Source organism: Juglans regia, chromosome 11 (assembly GCF_001411555.2).
Source record: "Juglans regia cultivar Chandler chromosome 11, Walnut 2.0, whole genome shotgun sequence".
NCBI lineage: Eukaryota > Viridiplantae > Streptophyta > Magnoliopsida > Fagales > Juglandaceae > Juglans > Juglans regia.
Genome location: NC_049911.1, coordinates 26415345 through 26434149, shown reverse-complemented (window position 1 = coordinate 26434149; position 18805 = coordinate 26415345). Strand labels below are relative to the sequence as shown.

General features: G+C 34.1%; 1 protein-coding gene across 1 annotated transcript; it reads left to right on the top strand.

Annotated features, from left to right (window-relative positions):
• The first annotated feature begins 6683 nt into the window (after positions 1 to 6683).
• LOC109017659 lies at positions 6684 to 9886 on the top strand. Its single transcript, XM_018999872.2, has 4 exons — positions 6684 to 6948; positions 7326 to 7906; positions 8821 to 9336; positions 9446 to 9886. The coding sequence occupies exons 1-4, from the start codon at positions 6723 to 6725 to the stop codon at positions 9584 to 9586; spliced, it is 1464 nt and encodes a 487-aa protein (XP_018855417.2). The 5' UTR covers positions 6684 to 6722; the 3' UTR covers positions 9587 to 9886.
• The last annotated feature ends 8919 nt before the right edge of the window (positions 9887 to 18805 follow it).

Genomic DNA, 18805 nt, shown 5'->3' with positions numbered 1-18805 from the left:
AGGAGCAAGAAAAAATAGAAGACCAAGCTTTTTAGTTTATTGTTATGTATTGGAGTATGATTAAAACAATGTATGTGTTTTGTAATATTCTTAGTAAATTAATTCAAACAATGTAATATGTAGTGGATGGCATCATGTATGGCCCATGCATTTTGATTTTATTTTATTTTATAAAATCATTATAATTCTACACAAATATCATGTAAACAATATAAGCCTAAGCCTAAGCCTAAGCCTAAAAAAAAATCGGGTTGAACCTAGAACCCGGAATCCGGGTTTTAAAGAACCCGGATTCATCCGGATTTCGGCCCGGGTCTGACCCGGACTAATATGGTCCGGGTTTCAGCCCGGATTTGAGATCCGGGTATACCTGGATTCCCAGGTTGGAACCCGGATGAACAGTCCTAGGACCAACCACATCGCTGTCCGAATTACCTCCCTGAGGGAGAAATAAACGATTTGGCATGAGGCATTCAACCTCTCCCCAACGGAGAGAGGGCTAAGTCTATGGACCACCCGAATAATGAAGAGAAAGATACAGACATCATCAAGGAATCTCCACCAACGGAATGTCATTTCCAGCAACAAGATGCCAAACAGATCCTTCAACACACCCAGGCAAGACAGCTCAGGTTTGCGACTTTCGCATTTGTAATTGAGAAATATTTGCACTAACAGTTTTGACTTTTGTAGCGTCTTCTACTTACCTTCCCGTAAAGGTCAACAGGCAGGTCCAGCCTTAGGGCGGCCCGGCCTGCCTCACGACGAAGTGCTAGTTCAGTCTATCGATTGCCCGACATTACTTTTGAGATAGCACAGCGTGTTCGAACATCTTTTGATTACCTTCTCATGGGGATTAATAAGCGGGTCCAACCTTATGGTGGCCCGGCCTGCCTCACAGCAAAGTGCGGGTCTAATTTTCCGACTGCCCGACATTACTTTTGAGAAAGCATCTTCACCAGTAAACGCCGAGTGTTCACACTTGTGCCATAACTGTTGCCAGCGGGTTACCTTCGGAAATGAGCTTTCGGAGTTAACGTGCCTCTGAGCTCAGCAACCGCCTGAAGTGGACCCAGAGGGTCGACGGGCTCCTTGACCACTTCACCCGGGTTACAACAAACATACTCTAACACTAACTACAGTTCACATCAGAAAAGGAAAATTCACCAATGTTAATCGAAAATATTGACGCCGAAAGAACGTACGCCTTTCGAAAAGATTTAGGGCGAGTCCAGTCTTACAAGCTGCTCGATCCTCTACCATTTTTTATAAAAGTCAACGGGTGGGAAAGGTCAAGGACCGCCTGGCCTCCTAGGTGTTCGAATAGCTGGGCAAGTTGCTTGACTATCCGACCAACTTTCGTACACATCTTATGCGGTCGAGCCTACCTCCCACTTATCTAGTCGAGCTACATGCTCGCACCCTTCGCTTTTCGTGCGGTCGAGCCTACCTCTCACTTATCTCGCCGGGATGGGCTTCGTTCTACGTGCTCCTTGTGGTTGAGCCTGCCTCCCACTTATCTCAACAAGACGTGTACGCACCTTACGCATCTTACGCGGTTGAGCCCATCTCCAGCCTAATCCTGCATTTGGAAATTTTTACTGCTTAACGCAAGAAGAATGAGTGACCAGGGCCAACTCTTGAAATTTATTTCTCTACGGATGGAGGTGGCTCAGTTCGATTACATATTTTTCCTTTAAAAGATTCTCAAGGTCACAAACTGCCCTTAAGAATTGTAGGTAACTGTGAGGGAGTAAAATACATCAGGCCCAAAATGGCTTTCAAGAGCCAGCCCATTAAAGGGGGCCATCACTAAAAGACAAAATGAGGGAGAGGAGACAAGAAGAAACTAAGGGGTGAGGGTGTCAAGAGTCATAGGGGTGTCAGGAGAAAGTGGGAAAGAGAGAGGGTGTCAACACACAAAGCAGACATCCCTCACCACTACTGAAGTTCACGTATGAAAAGGGTCAGATAAAAGGGACAGGGTGTCTACGGTTTTAGGGACTTCAGACTTTTGGACTTTCGACTTTTCAATTCTTCTTCGACTTCTTCTTCAGCCTAAGAACTCTAGAAGGAACATCTTCTCCAATAAATAGATCCACAGCTTCCATTGTACAGTGAGAAAATAGAGGCTATGAGAGATTGTAAACAATTTTATTATAGTGGAATCTTCCTTCCCCAAAATGCCAGTGGGCATAGGCCTAGTGCCGAACTACGTAAATCTGTGTGTTTATCTCTTCTTATTTTCTCTGTATTTAAATATTGTTCATCACTATGGATGTACGCATCAACAACATATAGCTCACCGGACCACTTTCGGGGGCTCCGTACCTCACCGATCAAGGCCCAATTCGGAAGACCTGAACTGCTGAAACCTGGCCTAAAGACATGCGTAACATGACATTAACACACCTCATCTGTGGTGATTAAATCTATGATATAGTTATAATGCACGACCTTACTCGGTCTCCTTTGTTGCTACAAAAAAAAAAAAAAAAAAAGACATCACTGAATTGCAATTCAACCAGTTAAATAAGAATATTCTTAAAAGGTAGGAAAATGACACTTAAATCTTAAATTGGACCCAAACTCCATCGAGTCAGTCTTTTGTTTAGTCTAAATAAGAATGTGGTTATAACTCACGGGAGGAAAATGTAATTAATCGGTATACAAATGAACAGATTAAGGAAAAGAAAACTCTCTTTTTTTTTTTTAATAAGAAACAGCCCTTCATTCATATAAAATGAAATATGAATACATAATTCAGTTATACTACTGCATGTAATAAAACTCAAGACATAAAGAAATCATGACATTGACGCCACCATTGTATTGTATCTTCCACTAACCTAGCATGACGAGCGAGCAAGTTAGCAGCTTCATTACCTTGTCTTCCAACAGAAAGCACTTCGTATGCCTGAAATTTTCGTAACAAATGCTGAATTTCCATAACCAAGGGCTCAGAATAGTGAGATTTTGTTCCCTTGAAATCACAGCTTCAATAATAGATAAAGAGTCCCCTTTCAAAATTAAATCATGTATACCAAGATGAAGAACCATTTGTAACGCTCTAAGCACAACAAGAGCTTCAAACTCACCCACTTCAAACTCACCCACTTCTCTCTTACTCAATGCCATCAACACTTCACCCTTATCCCGCAAGATAACCCCAATGCCAGCAATTGCAAAATTTTTTAAAATAGCCCCATCGAAATTAAAATTAACCTTATCCAACGGTGGAGGCTTTGAACAAAGTACTAGCTCCTTATGCATCACAAACCGATTATTCTTGATGGAAATAAAAGAAAACTTATATTCTTAAGTTGGTATGTAAAGTATACATAATAAAGTACTTACGTGACATAATTTGATTTAAAAAATAGATTTTAAAGTTTGAATTTTACAAATCAGGTCTTATCATTTAAGTAATGTGTATGATGTACTCTACATACTATAAGAAAATATATCATTTCTTTTATGTTTCTTTTTTATTCCTAAAGCAAAAGGATGGGGAAAGAAAATAAAAAAGGGTAGGTCATGGTCACCGTGGCATTATTTTAATTTTTATTGTTGAGATTAGAGCATGTATACTAAACCGGACTGACTGCAGCTGGGGATCGAGGATTCAGCGAGTTAGAAGAATAGGGCCATATTGCAAGGGAAGAACGGCCAGTACTTTCCGCCTCCACCACGTTGTTTTGGCTGGTTCTTCAAGTTCCAAGTCTACCTTCCTTGGACAAATGTTTCCGTGACTAAGTACTGATAGAGATAGTTTACCAAAGATGACAGTATAATAAGCTCATGGCCTACGTACGTACGTGTTCATACATGAGCGTAGTTTAGAAAAAGAGAAATTAATAATGTTCTTAATCACATTCACAAATATGTCATATTGACATATAAAATTACTTGAAATATATCATATAAGTATGATTAGGAATAACAAAATCTCCAAACTGAATGCCTATTTTCGGCCTCCACTGCATTTTTTTGGCTGGTTCTTCAAGTTCCAAGTGAACCTTCCTTGGGCAAATGTTTCCATGACTAATGATAAAGATAGTTTATCAAAGATCGACAGTATAATCTCATGGCCTGTACTCGTTGGTGTGTTACATTTTCAACGTAGACATAGGAAATTGTTTAAAATGTATTGCGTCAACGTATATATGATAAAAAAAAAAAATGGCAAAATCTAGAATCAACAATAGTATTATTATCAAAGAAAAAGTGCTTGGACCATCTTGATTTAAGTACTATTTATCATCATTTAATACTACATCAAAAAAAATACAGACAAACATATGATGAATAATTATTATTTTTTATTTATGGACAAGTTGAGAGTTGGCAATTGACATGCCGGTTGTAACTTAGACTATGTTTGGATACTGATCAGGTGATTTCAAATGATTTGAATTGATCTGTAAATAATAATATTTTGTAGATTTTTTTGAGATATATTTAAATAGAAATATGTTGATATGTGTTAGAATGTATGATCTAGATTGGTATGATCAGTTTAACTTGCCTACCAATTAAACATGACCCTTAAAAAAACATATGGAGAAGTCAGTAGGCAATGTGCATTAGTCAGCCGCGTCCGATAATTAGAGATGTGGTTTGGCTTTTGGGATTCGCCACCTAACACATTACGTAATTCCTTTCCTTTATATGATGACGAGCACAGGGCATTATCACTTTTGGTAACGTATTATTGTGGGTTTGGTTTAAATAATTGGGTTTGTTTGTTTTTTTGTTTTTTGTTTTTATATAAGTAAATAATTGGGTTTGTTATTTACCCATTGTAGGCACCATTTGTCATCATTTTGGCTATGAAATATTATATATATATATATATATATAGAGAGAGAGAGAGAGAGAGAGAGAGAGAGAGGTATTCATCCTGCATCCATATGGGCAACCAAATGAACAAACATAGATTAGATTTGTCATTTGAGTGGAGATTCAAGATTGGGAAACAACTGGATATGACACTACTCATCATCCAATCATCATGATGCATGTCGACCACTTGTTTGAAAAATGAACCCATCCAGGCCAGTAGGCATTAACCAGTTTACTGAAAGTCAATAGATTCAAATAGTTTGAAAGCACGAGAGGTTTTGAAGGGTTATAGAATTAATTTGCCTTCTTTTTGTTTAACAATAATAGTATCCATTCATGTGTCAAATGATTACACGTAACACGTTTGTTTAGATTAAAATAATCTTAAATGCTAATAGAATTAATTTTAAAGGTCAAAAACATATATTCTTCTTTTATTTATAATATTTTATCGTTTACTTGTTCATAACATTTCATCCTTTTTCATTTAGGTGCACTTCATTAAAACTAGTAATCGAACAAACTCATACTTAAACAACTTTACATAATCAAGTTATAATAAAATAAAAACATGATAGAAAAAAATAATTTTTTTTTCACGAGTAATGTTATATACAGTTTTAAAGTCTACAATCACCGTGTACTGACTTTAAAAAAAAAGTAAAAATTACTATTAAAAAAATTATATAAATTTTAAATTTATCAATTTTTTTCGCACTCCAGGAGAAAATATCATTCGTCTTTTCTCGCTTTTTTTGATTTTTTCATGCATTACACAGGTGGGCGAGTAGTTTGCGAACATTATAAAGAAAAGACTGAGTGCCGACAAACATTATGTCTTAATACTATTGCCGACAAACATTTTAAGTAAGAGTGTAGCCAGGGTGCGGCAACTTTTTATTTTTATTTTTCTTATTCATATTTTTTTAATATTTTTAAAAAATATAAAAAAATTAAATACATAAACAGTTAAAAAAAAAAATAGAACAGTATTGTAACATTATTCTCTAAATAATAGCTCTTACGGGGGGTACCAAGCTATGCACTGTGTCGTCCCGAAGATGGGCCTGGAGTTGGGGGACCTCTATTAGACCACTCCAAGTCCAAGCTATTATTTATACTCTCTGCTGTTGCTAGTTGCTGGTTGCTACCCCAATTCGCAACTAGTATACACTTTTGTGGAATTTATGTAGTTGATACAGGAAGTCAATGCTGGAATAAGTAAATGTAGTTAAGATTTTCTATTTCATTCATTACTGCTGCTTTGTGATCAATAATAATATCAATAGAATAATATATTCCCAGTGTAGAGTGCATTCATTGATGGAAGTTCTTGCATTTAATGAGAAAAAAACCATTCCCATTTTCATTTTCTCCTACTTTCAAAATCCTAAAGCAAACAAGAAAAAAAACGAAACAATGACCCTTTTTTCCTCCTTTAACCGTCCTATAATCCGGTTTGGATCTTTATCCTTTTTGACCAAAATCCCATTAATAACCGTGGCGTACCCGAAAATTAAAATACCCACCTAATTTATAAAGAGTCGGTAGCTTTTTGCAGAGTCAATCGAGCCAAAGTTGTAAATTTCAACAGAAAAATGAAAGAGTTGGAAATTTTTGGAAATTTTGTTTTTTCTTGGCCGAGTGCTTGCTCTTGCTGGCACTTTAATAACCCGAGATGAGTTACATAATGTGAGTACAGAAAAAAAAACCAATTGCTTTGCTGTGAAATGTAACTGTTATTAAAATATAATTAAAAATTATGGGAAAGACAGACATCACCGTCATCCGATGCCAACTTTTTAGAATCTGTGTGTGTATAAATACGACTACTGCTTCTGTTATGTCTGTGAAGCACGACTGGTCTCATCATTGAAATGGCAATGGGGCTGCAGATGTATAAGCTGTTCATGTGGGCGACTTTGCTTGGTATCAGTGTTTCTGATGCGAGAGGGAAACAGTATATCTCTGCAGTGGGAGACCCGGGAATGAGAAGAGATGGGTTGAGGGTGGCTTTTGAAGCTTGGAACTTTTGCAATGAAGTTGGGGAAGAAGCTCCTGGCATGGGGAGCCCCAGAGCTGCTGATTGTTTTGATGTCTCAAGTAAGCACCACTAATAAGAGTAAAGAAGAATGACCTTCCAAAACATTCCTTTTTTTTTTGCTTTAATTTCTCAGTTTGATCAGTTTCTCTGTTTTATGCCAGAATCTGAATCTTGTCCCTTAACATAATTTCTTGGCAATGTTCAATGGGCATGCTCGTTATTAGCTACCACAATTTATCTGATAAACGTTCAAAATGCCTGTTTTATTTTCTGCAGTTGCAAATAAGTGAAAATAAAAAATACAATTATGTTTGGCGATTTCCACATTTTCACCTATTACCCATCTCTTTTCTTTCTATGGTACTTGATGATTCTTTTTTCTTTTTTCTTTTTTTTTTTAATAATTTTTATTTCTGAATATTGGTTACAATGGCAGGTTTTTCTCTGAGACACAGGGTGAATGAAACTGATAACAAACTCGGGGTGGGTAACCCGTTCCCAGGTTTAGGTACGGAAGCTGTAAATAATGCAGATCTTTTTGCTGCGCAGAAGGAACTCTATCTTGGTTCTTTATGCCAAGTTGCAGATACCCCAAATCCATGGCAATTTTGGATGATTATGCTGAAAAATGGAAACTTTGACACTAAGTCTGGCTTGTGCCCTGAGAATGGAAAAAAGGTGCCTCCTTTTAGTTCAGGAAGGTTTCCTTGCTTTGGAAAGGGATGCATGAATCAACCCATCTTGTATCATGAACTTACACATTTCTCAGGTGGTGATAGAATGAGAGGAAGTTTCAATGGAACGTATGACTTAGGTTCTGATATTAGGAGTGAACTTGATGGGATCTCTTTCTTTGAGGTGGTTTGGGAGAAGAAAGTTGGTGTTGGGAGTTGGGTATTCAGTCATAAGCTCAAAACCTCAAAGAAGTACCCATGGCTGATGCTGTACCTCCGGGCTGATGCAACCAAGGGATTCTCCGGAGGATACCATTATGACACAAGAGGAATGCTCAAATCAGTAAGTATAAGCTCTTTGGAATAGGTTTTCTTTCTGTCATCAAATCATTGATCATTCTTCAGTTTTCGTGTCCACTTTAATATTTTGGAATCTATACTATTCTAATCAAGTAGATAGGTAATTGAATCTTTTCTCTATGACGAAGTTTAGATAGAGATTTGCTTTCCTTGCTTTTTACCAAGATCAATCATTTGGAGTAATAACAAGAGACACCCTACTTCGATTCCTAGTTGCGTTCTGCATTGTTTATCAATTTGATTCATATTGATAAAAAAAAAAAAAAATCTTTTGTTCTTTTGACCTCAATACATTAAATAGATTAATTACTTGAATTATGTGAATAAAAATCCAAACCCAACCTGGGTCAATCAGAAAGTTGTCCTTAAGTTGTAGTAAACTTTCTACTGGACCTGGTTTATCTGGTACAGAGACTGAAGACAGCGAATAAGATTCAGTGAAAGGCCACATCATTTTTATTTAGTTTCCAAATGCATCCATGTGTTAGGTCCCTTTTTTTTAATACTGAGATTGAAACATTAGGTGGTCGTAGGTTTACCCCTAACAATTCAAGAGAAAGGACCAAAAAGAATTTAATAGGCATACTCTATAAACTTGGAATAATACCCCAAAGGAATTTAAAACTATATAATTATATTTAGAGTGTGCCATTAATTCTGTTGGACATGTTGGCCCTTGCTATTTGTTGGAGACTAGATTATTTTATAATTCAACATCACCTTGTAACAAGTTGGACACTTGGGTTATACAAACCTGAGTTTACATTGGCAGTTCTGAGTCCAGCTTTCTGTTTTTTTTTTTTTTTTTTGCCTTTATTGCTTATGAAAATGGATTCATCATGTTGTCTTCCTGGCACTCCTTTCATTCTGCAAATGACAATTTCAGTTGTCTTTCAGCCACCAGAGTCGCCTAATTTTAAGGTCAGGGTGACTTTGGATGTCAAGCAAGGAGGAGGGCCCAAGAGCCAGTTCTACTTAATTGACATTGGTAGCTGTTGGAAGAACAATGGAAATCCCTGCGATGGAGATGTGCTCACGGACGTAACTAGATACAGCGAGATGATCATCAATCCTGACACTCAAGCTTGGTGCAGCCCCAAGAGTGTGGGCAATTGCCCACCATATCATATTACTCCAGACAACAAAAAAATCTACAGGAACGATACCGCACACTTCCCTTATGGAGCTTATCATTACTACTGTGCTCCAGGTAATGCTCAACATTTGGAGCAACCTGTGAGCACTTGTGATCCTTACAGCAATCCTCAGGCGCAAGAGCTTGTTCAGTTGCTGCCTCACCCCATCTGGGATGAGTATGGCTATCCAACCAAACAAGGGGATGGCTGGGTTGGTGATGCTAGAACATGGGAGCTTGATGTTGGTGGGTTATCTAGTAGACTTTACTTTTATCAGGTTAGTGATCATTTACCAATCTTAGGATATTAAATCTATACTGTTAGTGGTTGATGCACATTTTCTTTTCTTTTCTTTTTCATTTTTCATTTTTATTCTCCTGTTGCAGGATCCTGGTACCCCTCCTGCTAGAAGAATATGGACATCTATAGATATGGGTACTGAAATTTTTGTTAGTGACAAAGAAGAAATGGCAGAATGGACTCTCAGCGACTTCGACGTTCTTTACACATCATCCCCAGATTCGTAATAATATCCTACATTTTAGTCTAGCTGTTGGTATTCTCTTATTTCCGAGCCAAGCAAAAGAAAACCTTCATTTGCAATAGAGCAGATATAGGGCATTAGGATGAGAAGCAGAAGAAAAGGCCTGTAAGGGCAGAGCTTCCACATCCCAGAGACTAGTTATTGTGAACAATACAATTCTTAATGCTTAAACAGATCATAAGAACTAGTTACAAATTTGTTTTCATATTAGGATGGAGATATACACAATGTCTTGGCTTTATAGCATTTGGTGAATCTGTGTAATTCAGACCCCAGAATTTGAGCATGGGATTCTAAGGACCCGGATCCTTCCTACTAAAAAGCAAGAAATTGTATATGCAATAGGCTCTGTGTTAAATATTTTAACATGAACATTAATAATTGGATATTTGATTTTTTATAATCCACAATAATAAAATAATGATAATTAAATACGTACTTTTGTCCATCTGTTTGATGAAGAAATTAATCTGAGTATGAGAAAATGATCACCCTAGCAACTTAGCCTCATTAGTGTCTTTCGATGGCTAGAGGCACTCTAATGTTGTAGGTGTGAACCCTTTGACCCCTCAGTGCTATTTATAGACTTTTGACCATCAAGAAATCTAAGACTTTGTATTTGGCTGTGATTAGAGATATAGAGTTAATCTTATTTATTAGGAGTTTTCTTATCCCATTATAACTCATCTATTAACTGATAAGTTTTGAACTATTCCAAACTCTATCAAGATGGGTGTATGGGACATTGAGTTTAAATAAAACTCTTACATTCTCCCACTTGGCCCATACGCCTATAAATAATATTTTTTGTTCATGGGTTTTATTACAGAAAATTAACCATATTACGCAAATTCATTTTCTGAAACCGTCATAGATCAAATATATTTCGTGAGTTCTGTAATATCAATATCAAACTAGCTACCAATGCGAGTCATGGCGGTCTTCTGTCATAGGATCAACAAATTCCCTTCCATGTATTACAACAACAGTAACTTAATTTAACACGATCTTTAATTGAGATAATTAAGGCTAATGTTGTAATACCTTGGGTTCCAATTCATGTCTATCGTAGACATTATCTTATCATCATTTATCCATACTATTCAATGTACATATAAAGTGGAAAGACAAGAAAACAGAAACAACCATAATAGATATCTTTCAATTTCTAGTAATAAAATACTCAGCATATTAATGATATCTTTAGCATGTTCACATCATGGGTATAAGCATATGACCCATCTTTTCAACATGTCCCTTAAAGTATAATCATTAACACACTATTGTTATGGACATATTTGTTTCTGTATTTTCTCCTTAACACTTATATATTTAAATTTTCATTAAATACTTATCATTCGGAGAAAAATATTCGGAGGAATTCTTACAAAATTTTCTTAGCAGCTTGGCCATAAGTTGACAATTCCAAATCCTAAGATAAATTTTCTCAATCAGATACCATATATTGTGGCCTCAAAACATACCACAAACTTAGTCTCTATTGCACATGAAGCAATAAGAGATTTGCCCCATAAAATAACTCTACTAGACAGCAAAATACATAACCATAACTGTATTTTTCATCATTAGAGTAATTTCACAAAATAGGGTCTGAATATACAGTTACTTTAAGAGTATCAGTTCTTCTTAAAGTAACAATATAGTCTTTAATTTCTTACAAATAACATTGCACTATTTTCACTGCTTTTGGGTCAAATATCATTGGGTTACTTTGGCAACAACCAAGAATGTCAACTGAAAAATTGACCTTCAACCTTATACAGGTTTGTGCAATCATCAGATTTATTATAACAATCATATACAAAATTTCCTTAACAACCTAATCATTTCGAGGACAATGTAAAATATTGAGTATGTCACATTTTATTTTTAAAGCATCTATTGAACAACAACTCTTTATGTAAAATCTTCCAAAACTTTATGCAACTATACTGAGACAATCTTAACACTCATCGTTTTGATATTAAATTCAATCCCAATTACAAATGATGTCTCATTCATAATTTCATTTTTAAATTTCCTTAGAGACATAACTTTAATGTCATACTACAAACCATAATTCATATTTGTTAAAAGTCATATGCATGCATGACCATAAATACAAATATAGTCCCACTGACTTACGGGTATATACATTAACAATATTTTTCTTAATTCCAAAACAATATTAGTATTATCAAATTTCAGATACCAACTTTTCAGAAAATATGTTACCTCTTTTAACTAATCATTTTATTTGTTTCTTGTAGACTTTAGACTTTCATTATACAATTGTTTTCACATCTCTTTGATGTAACTCTAAACCATAATGAGCTACTCATGCCATAATGGTTCTTAATGAGTTCTTTCAAATTTATTAGAAATCTCTTTCTAACCAATGCTCATTTTTGAGTAAAATCTTTGATTATAAGTCTAATTTTATATCGTTCAACATTGCCTTTTAAAGTCAGGGTTTTGTCTCCAACACCAATTTACATTCGATTTTTATACATTTCAGACAATTTAGACGAAATTATAGACTTTACATTGATTCATGGATTTTAATCACTCTTTTATGCATCGATCTTTTATAAAATCACTTATTTCTATAACTTGTGAAAACATATACAAACCTTCATTTATTGCTATGTCAAATTCAAATTTTGAAAATACACCATGTAACCTAACCAAAAAACGAATCAAAAAGATCATATGAGGTTATCTGTTCTGATGTCTCCATGGTCAATTCTTCAGTGGTGTTTCTCTGATGAGGTTGATTATCATTTGCTTGTTATTCCATGTTATCATTAAAATGATCATAAAATGGTCTATAAGCATTTTCGAAGTACAAAAATGCATTTTACAACAATCACGTCTCTAGTTTCTATACTCCCACTGATTTTGCCATCTGTAAGGAATCTGACATTTCAATTTTCTCAAAATCAAAACTATGAATAGAGACAATACAACCTAAATCATTTGGATCTCCATGAATAATTAATAATGTACCCATTAACTATTATACGATCCAACTTTCTTTCATTTGGATTGTAAAACCTTATTTTAAATTGACTATTCATACATGTATAAGTCTTAAATCAAGTTCCACAACTCAAAATAAGTCTTTGAGACTACTTACTGAGAATACAATTTAATATATATACTATTGTTTTTAATAATTTTACTACACATCTTTTCAAATGGTTACGAAATAGGTCAAGGTTATAACCTGACTCATAATATTTTTTCTGGCACTCACTACTTCAATCTAATTCGATGATTTTCACCTTTCTACCTAGCTGCATTTCCTCCCCATGAAAAGTGCCTCAAGAATTACTAATGACTTGAGACTTCTCATGTAGCAGATAGATACATCCATACCATGAAAATCATCTATGAAGATAATGAAATATTTATATCTATCAATATTATAGAGAAAAGATTTACATGTGTCTATATGCATTATTTCAAAAAACTTTCTATTCCTTGTACCATCTTTTCTTGATATTTTGATTTGTTTTCCTTTTATACAAATCAAGACACATCCTAAGATTAGAAAACCTAAATGCGGAAAATATTTTATTTACTAATCTTTACAACTCTTCTTGGAGATATTCTCCAAACTTTTATATCACAAATTATGTTTCAAACTCTATGCCATAAATTGTAAAAAGTTTTCATAAACAATTTTTCATTTGATTCCAATACATGCCTCACGGGTAAAAACTTTAAACAAAAAACGCTAATTATGAAGGCATGACAAATAAAAATTTTATTGGAAGGAAAAATGGAACAAACATAAATGGCATTTTGAAACAATTTGAATATTTGAACATTTGTACTCTAGTTTAATCTAAAGAAAATGTATAAACATGTATAAGATCTGATTTGAAATTTATACAAATATAATACATATAAACATTTGCACTCAAGTTCAATATAAAAAGAATGTATAAATATGTATAAGATCTGATTCAAAACTTATACAGAAAAAAGGTTTACTCTTCCTTTCGAATTATGTCTCATGTTTACGACACCTAAACCTTCATGTGTCATTATTTCTTTCAAACTTCAATTGACACAATTCTTATATTTTCATCACCATTATTTCCCTTATTTCCCAAAAGATACAAATGATTTTTTATACAAATGAGCAAAATAAATTTTTATCTGGCTAGCAATCATGCAACCAACTTTTTCATACCTCATTACTTAATGAAATAATAATACATTTGAAGTAAACCATTATGTACAAAACTAAGAAATTCCTATAGTTTAATATATAGTAATTAATCCAATAATCTAAAACATTGTACTTTTTTTACTCTTATCACTATTCTCAATAATAATTGATGTTAAGACTTAAAATGGATAAACCAGGGTCTAAAACTCGTAGTATAAATTTGATATACTCATGTTTCTCTATACTAAAGTCAATTCCGTACAGAAAACATTGTAAAAATATTTGTATACTTACTGCGAGAAAAGCATTTTAATCACATTAATGCTTTGAGTTCGACACTCAGAAACAATAATCAGAATTTAATCAATTATGGATGAACTAATAGTGTCATCAAGACCCTCATTTGGGAGTAGATCTTAATACACAAAGTGTTCTAACCAGTATTAAATTATGTGGATGAACTAGTTATATCATCAGAATTCTCCTTTAGGAGTAAACTCTAACATACAAAGTGTTCCCTCCAACGTTAAATTATATAGATGAACTAGCTGTATCACCAAAATTCTCTTTTGGGAGTAAACTCTGGCATACATAGTATTCCTTCCAACTTTAAATTATATAGATGAATTAACTAGTTGTATCACCAGAATTCTCCTGTGGAAGTAAACTCTCGTATACAAATTGTTCACCTCAACTTTTACTTTAATGGATGAACTAGTAATGTCATCAAAACCCTCATTTGGGAGTAGATCTTGGCACACAAATTGTTCACTCCAATTTTATCCACCTTACTATGGAGTTTAATGATTTTTCACCAAAATTAAGAAAATTTTGTACCTTTGAGCAATCAATTTTTTCTTTAATTTTGATGTAAATCATTTGCCCTATATTAAATAAACAAATATACACGGCATGACAATGAGAGTCAAAATAAATAATTCATACATGTATTTAATAATAACATGTACAAAATATTTAATACATGTATTTAACAATAATAACATGCATATGACATTTAATAAAATTTAATACATGTATTTAACAATAATAACATGCATAAAATTTAATTTAATACAAGTATATACCAATAATAACATGTATAAAAAACTTAATAAACTTTAATACATGTATTTAACAATAATAACATTCATATAAAAGAAAAATAAAATTTCAGATTTTTTTTAATAAATAATATTATAATCTGACCGATCCTTCTGTACAGGGCCTACAGCCCGATTTTCCATTCTGTTTTTTCTTTTTTTTTTTTCTTCTTCCGGGCTGGGCCACATCAGTGGCTCATTTCTTTTCTCTTAGTGTTGGACTGGGCCACGGCCCAGCCCAGTAGCCCATCCCTCATTGCATAACAGGAACCCTAATCGCATCTTCTTCAACTTCCAGCCGCTGCCACTAATCCTTTCAAGTTTCAACTACCGCAGCCTTAAGCTGCGACTATGGTGTCGTCGGCGAGGAGAGGGCAACAATGAGTCTCCGTCGTCCTTCCACCGGTGACCTTGAGGTCATCTTCCCGTCCTTTTTTTTTTAATTTTTTTTTATTTAACTAACATCACGCAGCGACCACTGTGCTATAAAGCCCTCTGTGCTGCCGTCACAGAATCGTCGTGGAAGAGGTTCCCAGCCTCCTCCTAAGTGCCAAAAACCATAAGCCCCGACAAGATTCTCAATTAGGCAAGGGCAACGCCGATTCGAGACTACATAGCTCCTTTGCGCTGCCCCTTTGCCGGCATAGTGACAAGGCCACCTTATGTCGCATGATGCCGACACATAGCGGCTCCACCATTATACATTCATGGCGGTTTCTCAACCCCTTTACCTAGCACAGATACAATACAACATTTTCCCCAACACGCAATCAATGTAAACAATACACAAAGAAAGCATGGAATAAAACCAAAAGTAAAGTTGATGCGCAGTACGGCAAAAGGATAGATAGATACATTGGAAACCTAATACGTTAGTGAATGTGTATCGCTCTAGATTTTTGAAAAACAAACAATAAAATAGAGTATATCGTAATTTCCCTTTCAGATAAACAAGGCAATCTTTTATTCTTTCGCATGATAAAATCACAAATGCAAAAGTACATATGAAATCAAATATACCACATGTTAAATATTTTAACATGAATATTAATAATTGGATATTTGCTTTTCTATGATCCACAATAATAAAATAATGATAATTAAATACGTACCTTTGTCCATCTGTTTGATGAAGAAATTAATCTAACTATGAGAGAATGATCACCCTAACAACTTAGCCTTACTAGTTTCTTCCGATGGCTAGAGGCACTCTAATATTATAGGTGTGAACCCTTTAACCCCTCAGTGTTATTTATAGATTTCTGACCATCAAGAAATCTAAGACTTTGTGTTTAACTATGATTAGAGATATAGAATTAATTTTATCTATTAGGAGTTTTCTTATTCCATTATAACTCATCTATTAACTAATAAGTTTTAAACTATTCCAAACTCTATCAAAATAAGTATGTGGGACATTGAGTTTAAATAAAACTCTTACACTTTGTAGTTCTATTAACATATATCCAAAGTTTTTCGTTTCTTTTAAAGGAAAAAAAGAAGGAAAGAAAGAGGACGGCACGTCTGCACCTCATTATTTTTTTGTTGAACTCGCTTACAATTGTTGAATACCATGACTACCGATCCTAACGTCTTGATGGTCATGATGAAAACATCATAAAGCCCAAAACTAACGAGAGAAAATTAAACTGAAAAATGAGTACAACTTGCCACAAGTAGCAGCAATTCAAACCTAAATTTGGCAATACGCACTTCTGACCAACCAGATTGGGAAGTTTACACGTGCATCTCAAAATCATCTACAAACCCTGCCTGAGCAATTTTCAAAGAGCCTCTGATTTCTTTTTTGGAAAATTTAAAACCAAAGTATTACTGAATAGGCCCTCTTGCACCTTGCTTGACTAAAAGCTTGATTAGAAGGTTGGTTTGATTACATAAAATTAAATCATCTTATCTTATCTCATCTTATATAATTATTAAAAAAAATTAAACTCTCATACAAAATATAACAAATAAGTAAATTTTTTCAAATAAAAAAATATATAATACTATTTTATTTAATTTTTAATAAAATATTTCATTTCATCTCAACTCAACTCCATAACCAAACCTAAGATATGCGAAGTTGTCTCCTCCAAATACACTTGCCCACCGTGGTGCATGACGTATGTAACCATCCGCCGCCAAGGACAGAAGTCAAGTAGTTCGGAGAAAATCATGGGTTAGATCATAGTTGTTACTTGTTTGGTTCTAGAAAGTGTCATGGCCCTACCATTTGGGTTTGGCACCTAACAACTCACCAAATGTTTAATGTTAAAACAGAATATGAGTTTCACGGAATCAAGCAAGCAATTGATGGTTTATGCATCAGATCTAAAGCAGAGAGATGTGTTGCTTTTTTCAGCAACTTGGTTTGCAGCTTTCCACGTTGCATCGGCCAAAAAGTTCGGATCGGAGTCATGTTTTATAGAGTACCAAAAAGGTAAAGAGTAGAGAGGTCTCGAAGTTGGGCAGTCCTGACGAGCCCGTGACTTCGTTAACGAGATCAGATGGCTGATTGATTCGTAAATGAGTAATGTTAGTAGAATACGTCATGTAATTATTTTAAAAATTAGTAAAATTTATTTATAAAAAATTAATTTTTTTAATATAAATCTCATATTTATTTATTTATTTCAAAACGACTGTACGACACTTATATTTCTTTTTATAAATTGTGTCTATGGCCTTTGGACTCAATCAACGGTGAACAGATTTTTTTTTTTTTTTTATCTGGTAGAACAGATTAAGATATATTTCAGATTTAATTTTCGAATATAAATAAATGGCGAATACATGCTCAAGGGAAAAAATGGCATATAAATAAGATGGAAAATTATTTGTATAGTTTAGAGCATGCAAGTTTCACCTATTTTCTTTATAAAATATAGGCGAATGTAAACTCACATGAAAAAAAAATTAATTTTTAAATAATAAATTTTATTATTTTTTAAAAAGAGTATGCTTGAATTACACACTCTGAGACGGCAGATTGAAGAGGTTGTCAAATGTCATATCTGCTCATAGATTGTGTCTTTGGATTAGAATCGTAATGGGATGGCACCTTGCTCATACTATTCAAAGCTGGATTGGTTTTGGCTGAAGAGCATCATGACCACATGATGCAAACCATGAAGGTTGTCCTGGCTATGTTGCCCACACCATTAATCTGAAACGCCTCTTTTTATGCATGCGGAAAAGCCAAAATTGATTATTTTAGGACCATGGAAAACTTTGCAGGTTCCATCAGGGTTGCTATCTTCTTATCTTACTCGAGGGAATATTGTTCATTTCTAGCTCTATAGAATAATTGCAAACCTTTCTTTCAATTAATCCCCCTTGCTTATATATATATATATATATATATATATATATATATATATATATATATTATCTGTTCAAAAGTAATAGAGATACTTCCATCACACACCCTTATTTACAATCAGGTGGGGATCGTCTATATTTTTTAGACAATTTTACGGTGGAGTTTTTTAAATAATAACCATTATTTGAAATTAAGTAATTCAGATGATACTACTACCTTAATTTGAAATTTGAAATTTGAAATTAAATTAGAGATCTTCTAATATTGAGATGGGAAAATCGTAGTTGTTAATCGCTAATTGTCTCAAAAGTTTAAATTGATGGGAAGATATAGATTTTATTATTTATTTTATATCTTAACACTCTCCCTCATGTGTGGATTAGACTCTCCCTTAATGGATAGCCCAACATAGAATATTTAATTAAATGGAATAAAATATAGAGTCATGGTGCGAATTCAAGATCACTACTCTGATATCATGTGAAATCACAAATTATTTCAAAAATTTAATCTAATAAAAATAAATAAATTTTATTATTTATTTTATATCTTAAGAATACTTACCATAATTTATGATCCCGACAAGAACCACTA

What these genes read in the sequence shown, in the direction of transcription:
- LOC109017659 (XM_018999872.2), top strand. Translation starts at nt 6,723, where the DNA reads ATGGCAATGGGGCTGCAGATGTATAAGCTGTTCATGTGGGCGACTTTG. An exon ending in CAAGAGGAATGCTCAAATCA is followed by an intron (nt 7,907 to 8,820) that starts GTAAGTATAAGC and finishes GTTGTCTTTCAG; the next exon opens with CCACCAGAGTCGCCTAATTT. An exon ending in GTAGACTTTACTTTTATCAG is followed by an intron (nt 9,337 to 9,445) that starts GTTAGTGATCAT and finishes CTCCTGTTGCAG; the next exon opens with GATCCTGGTACCCCTCCTGC.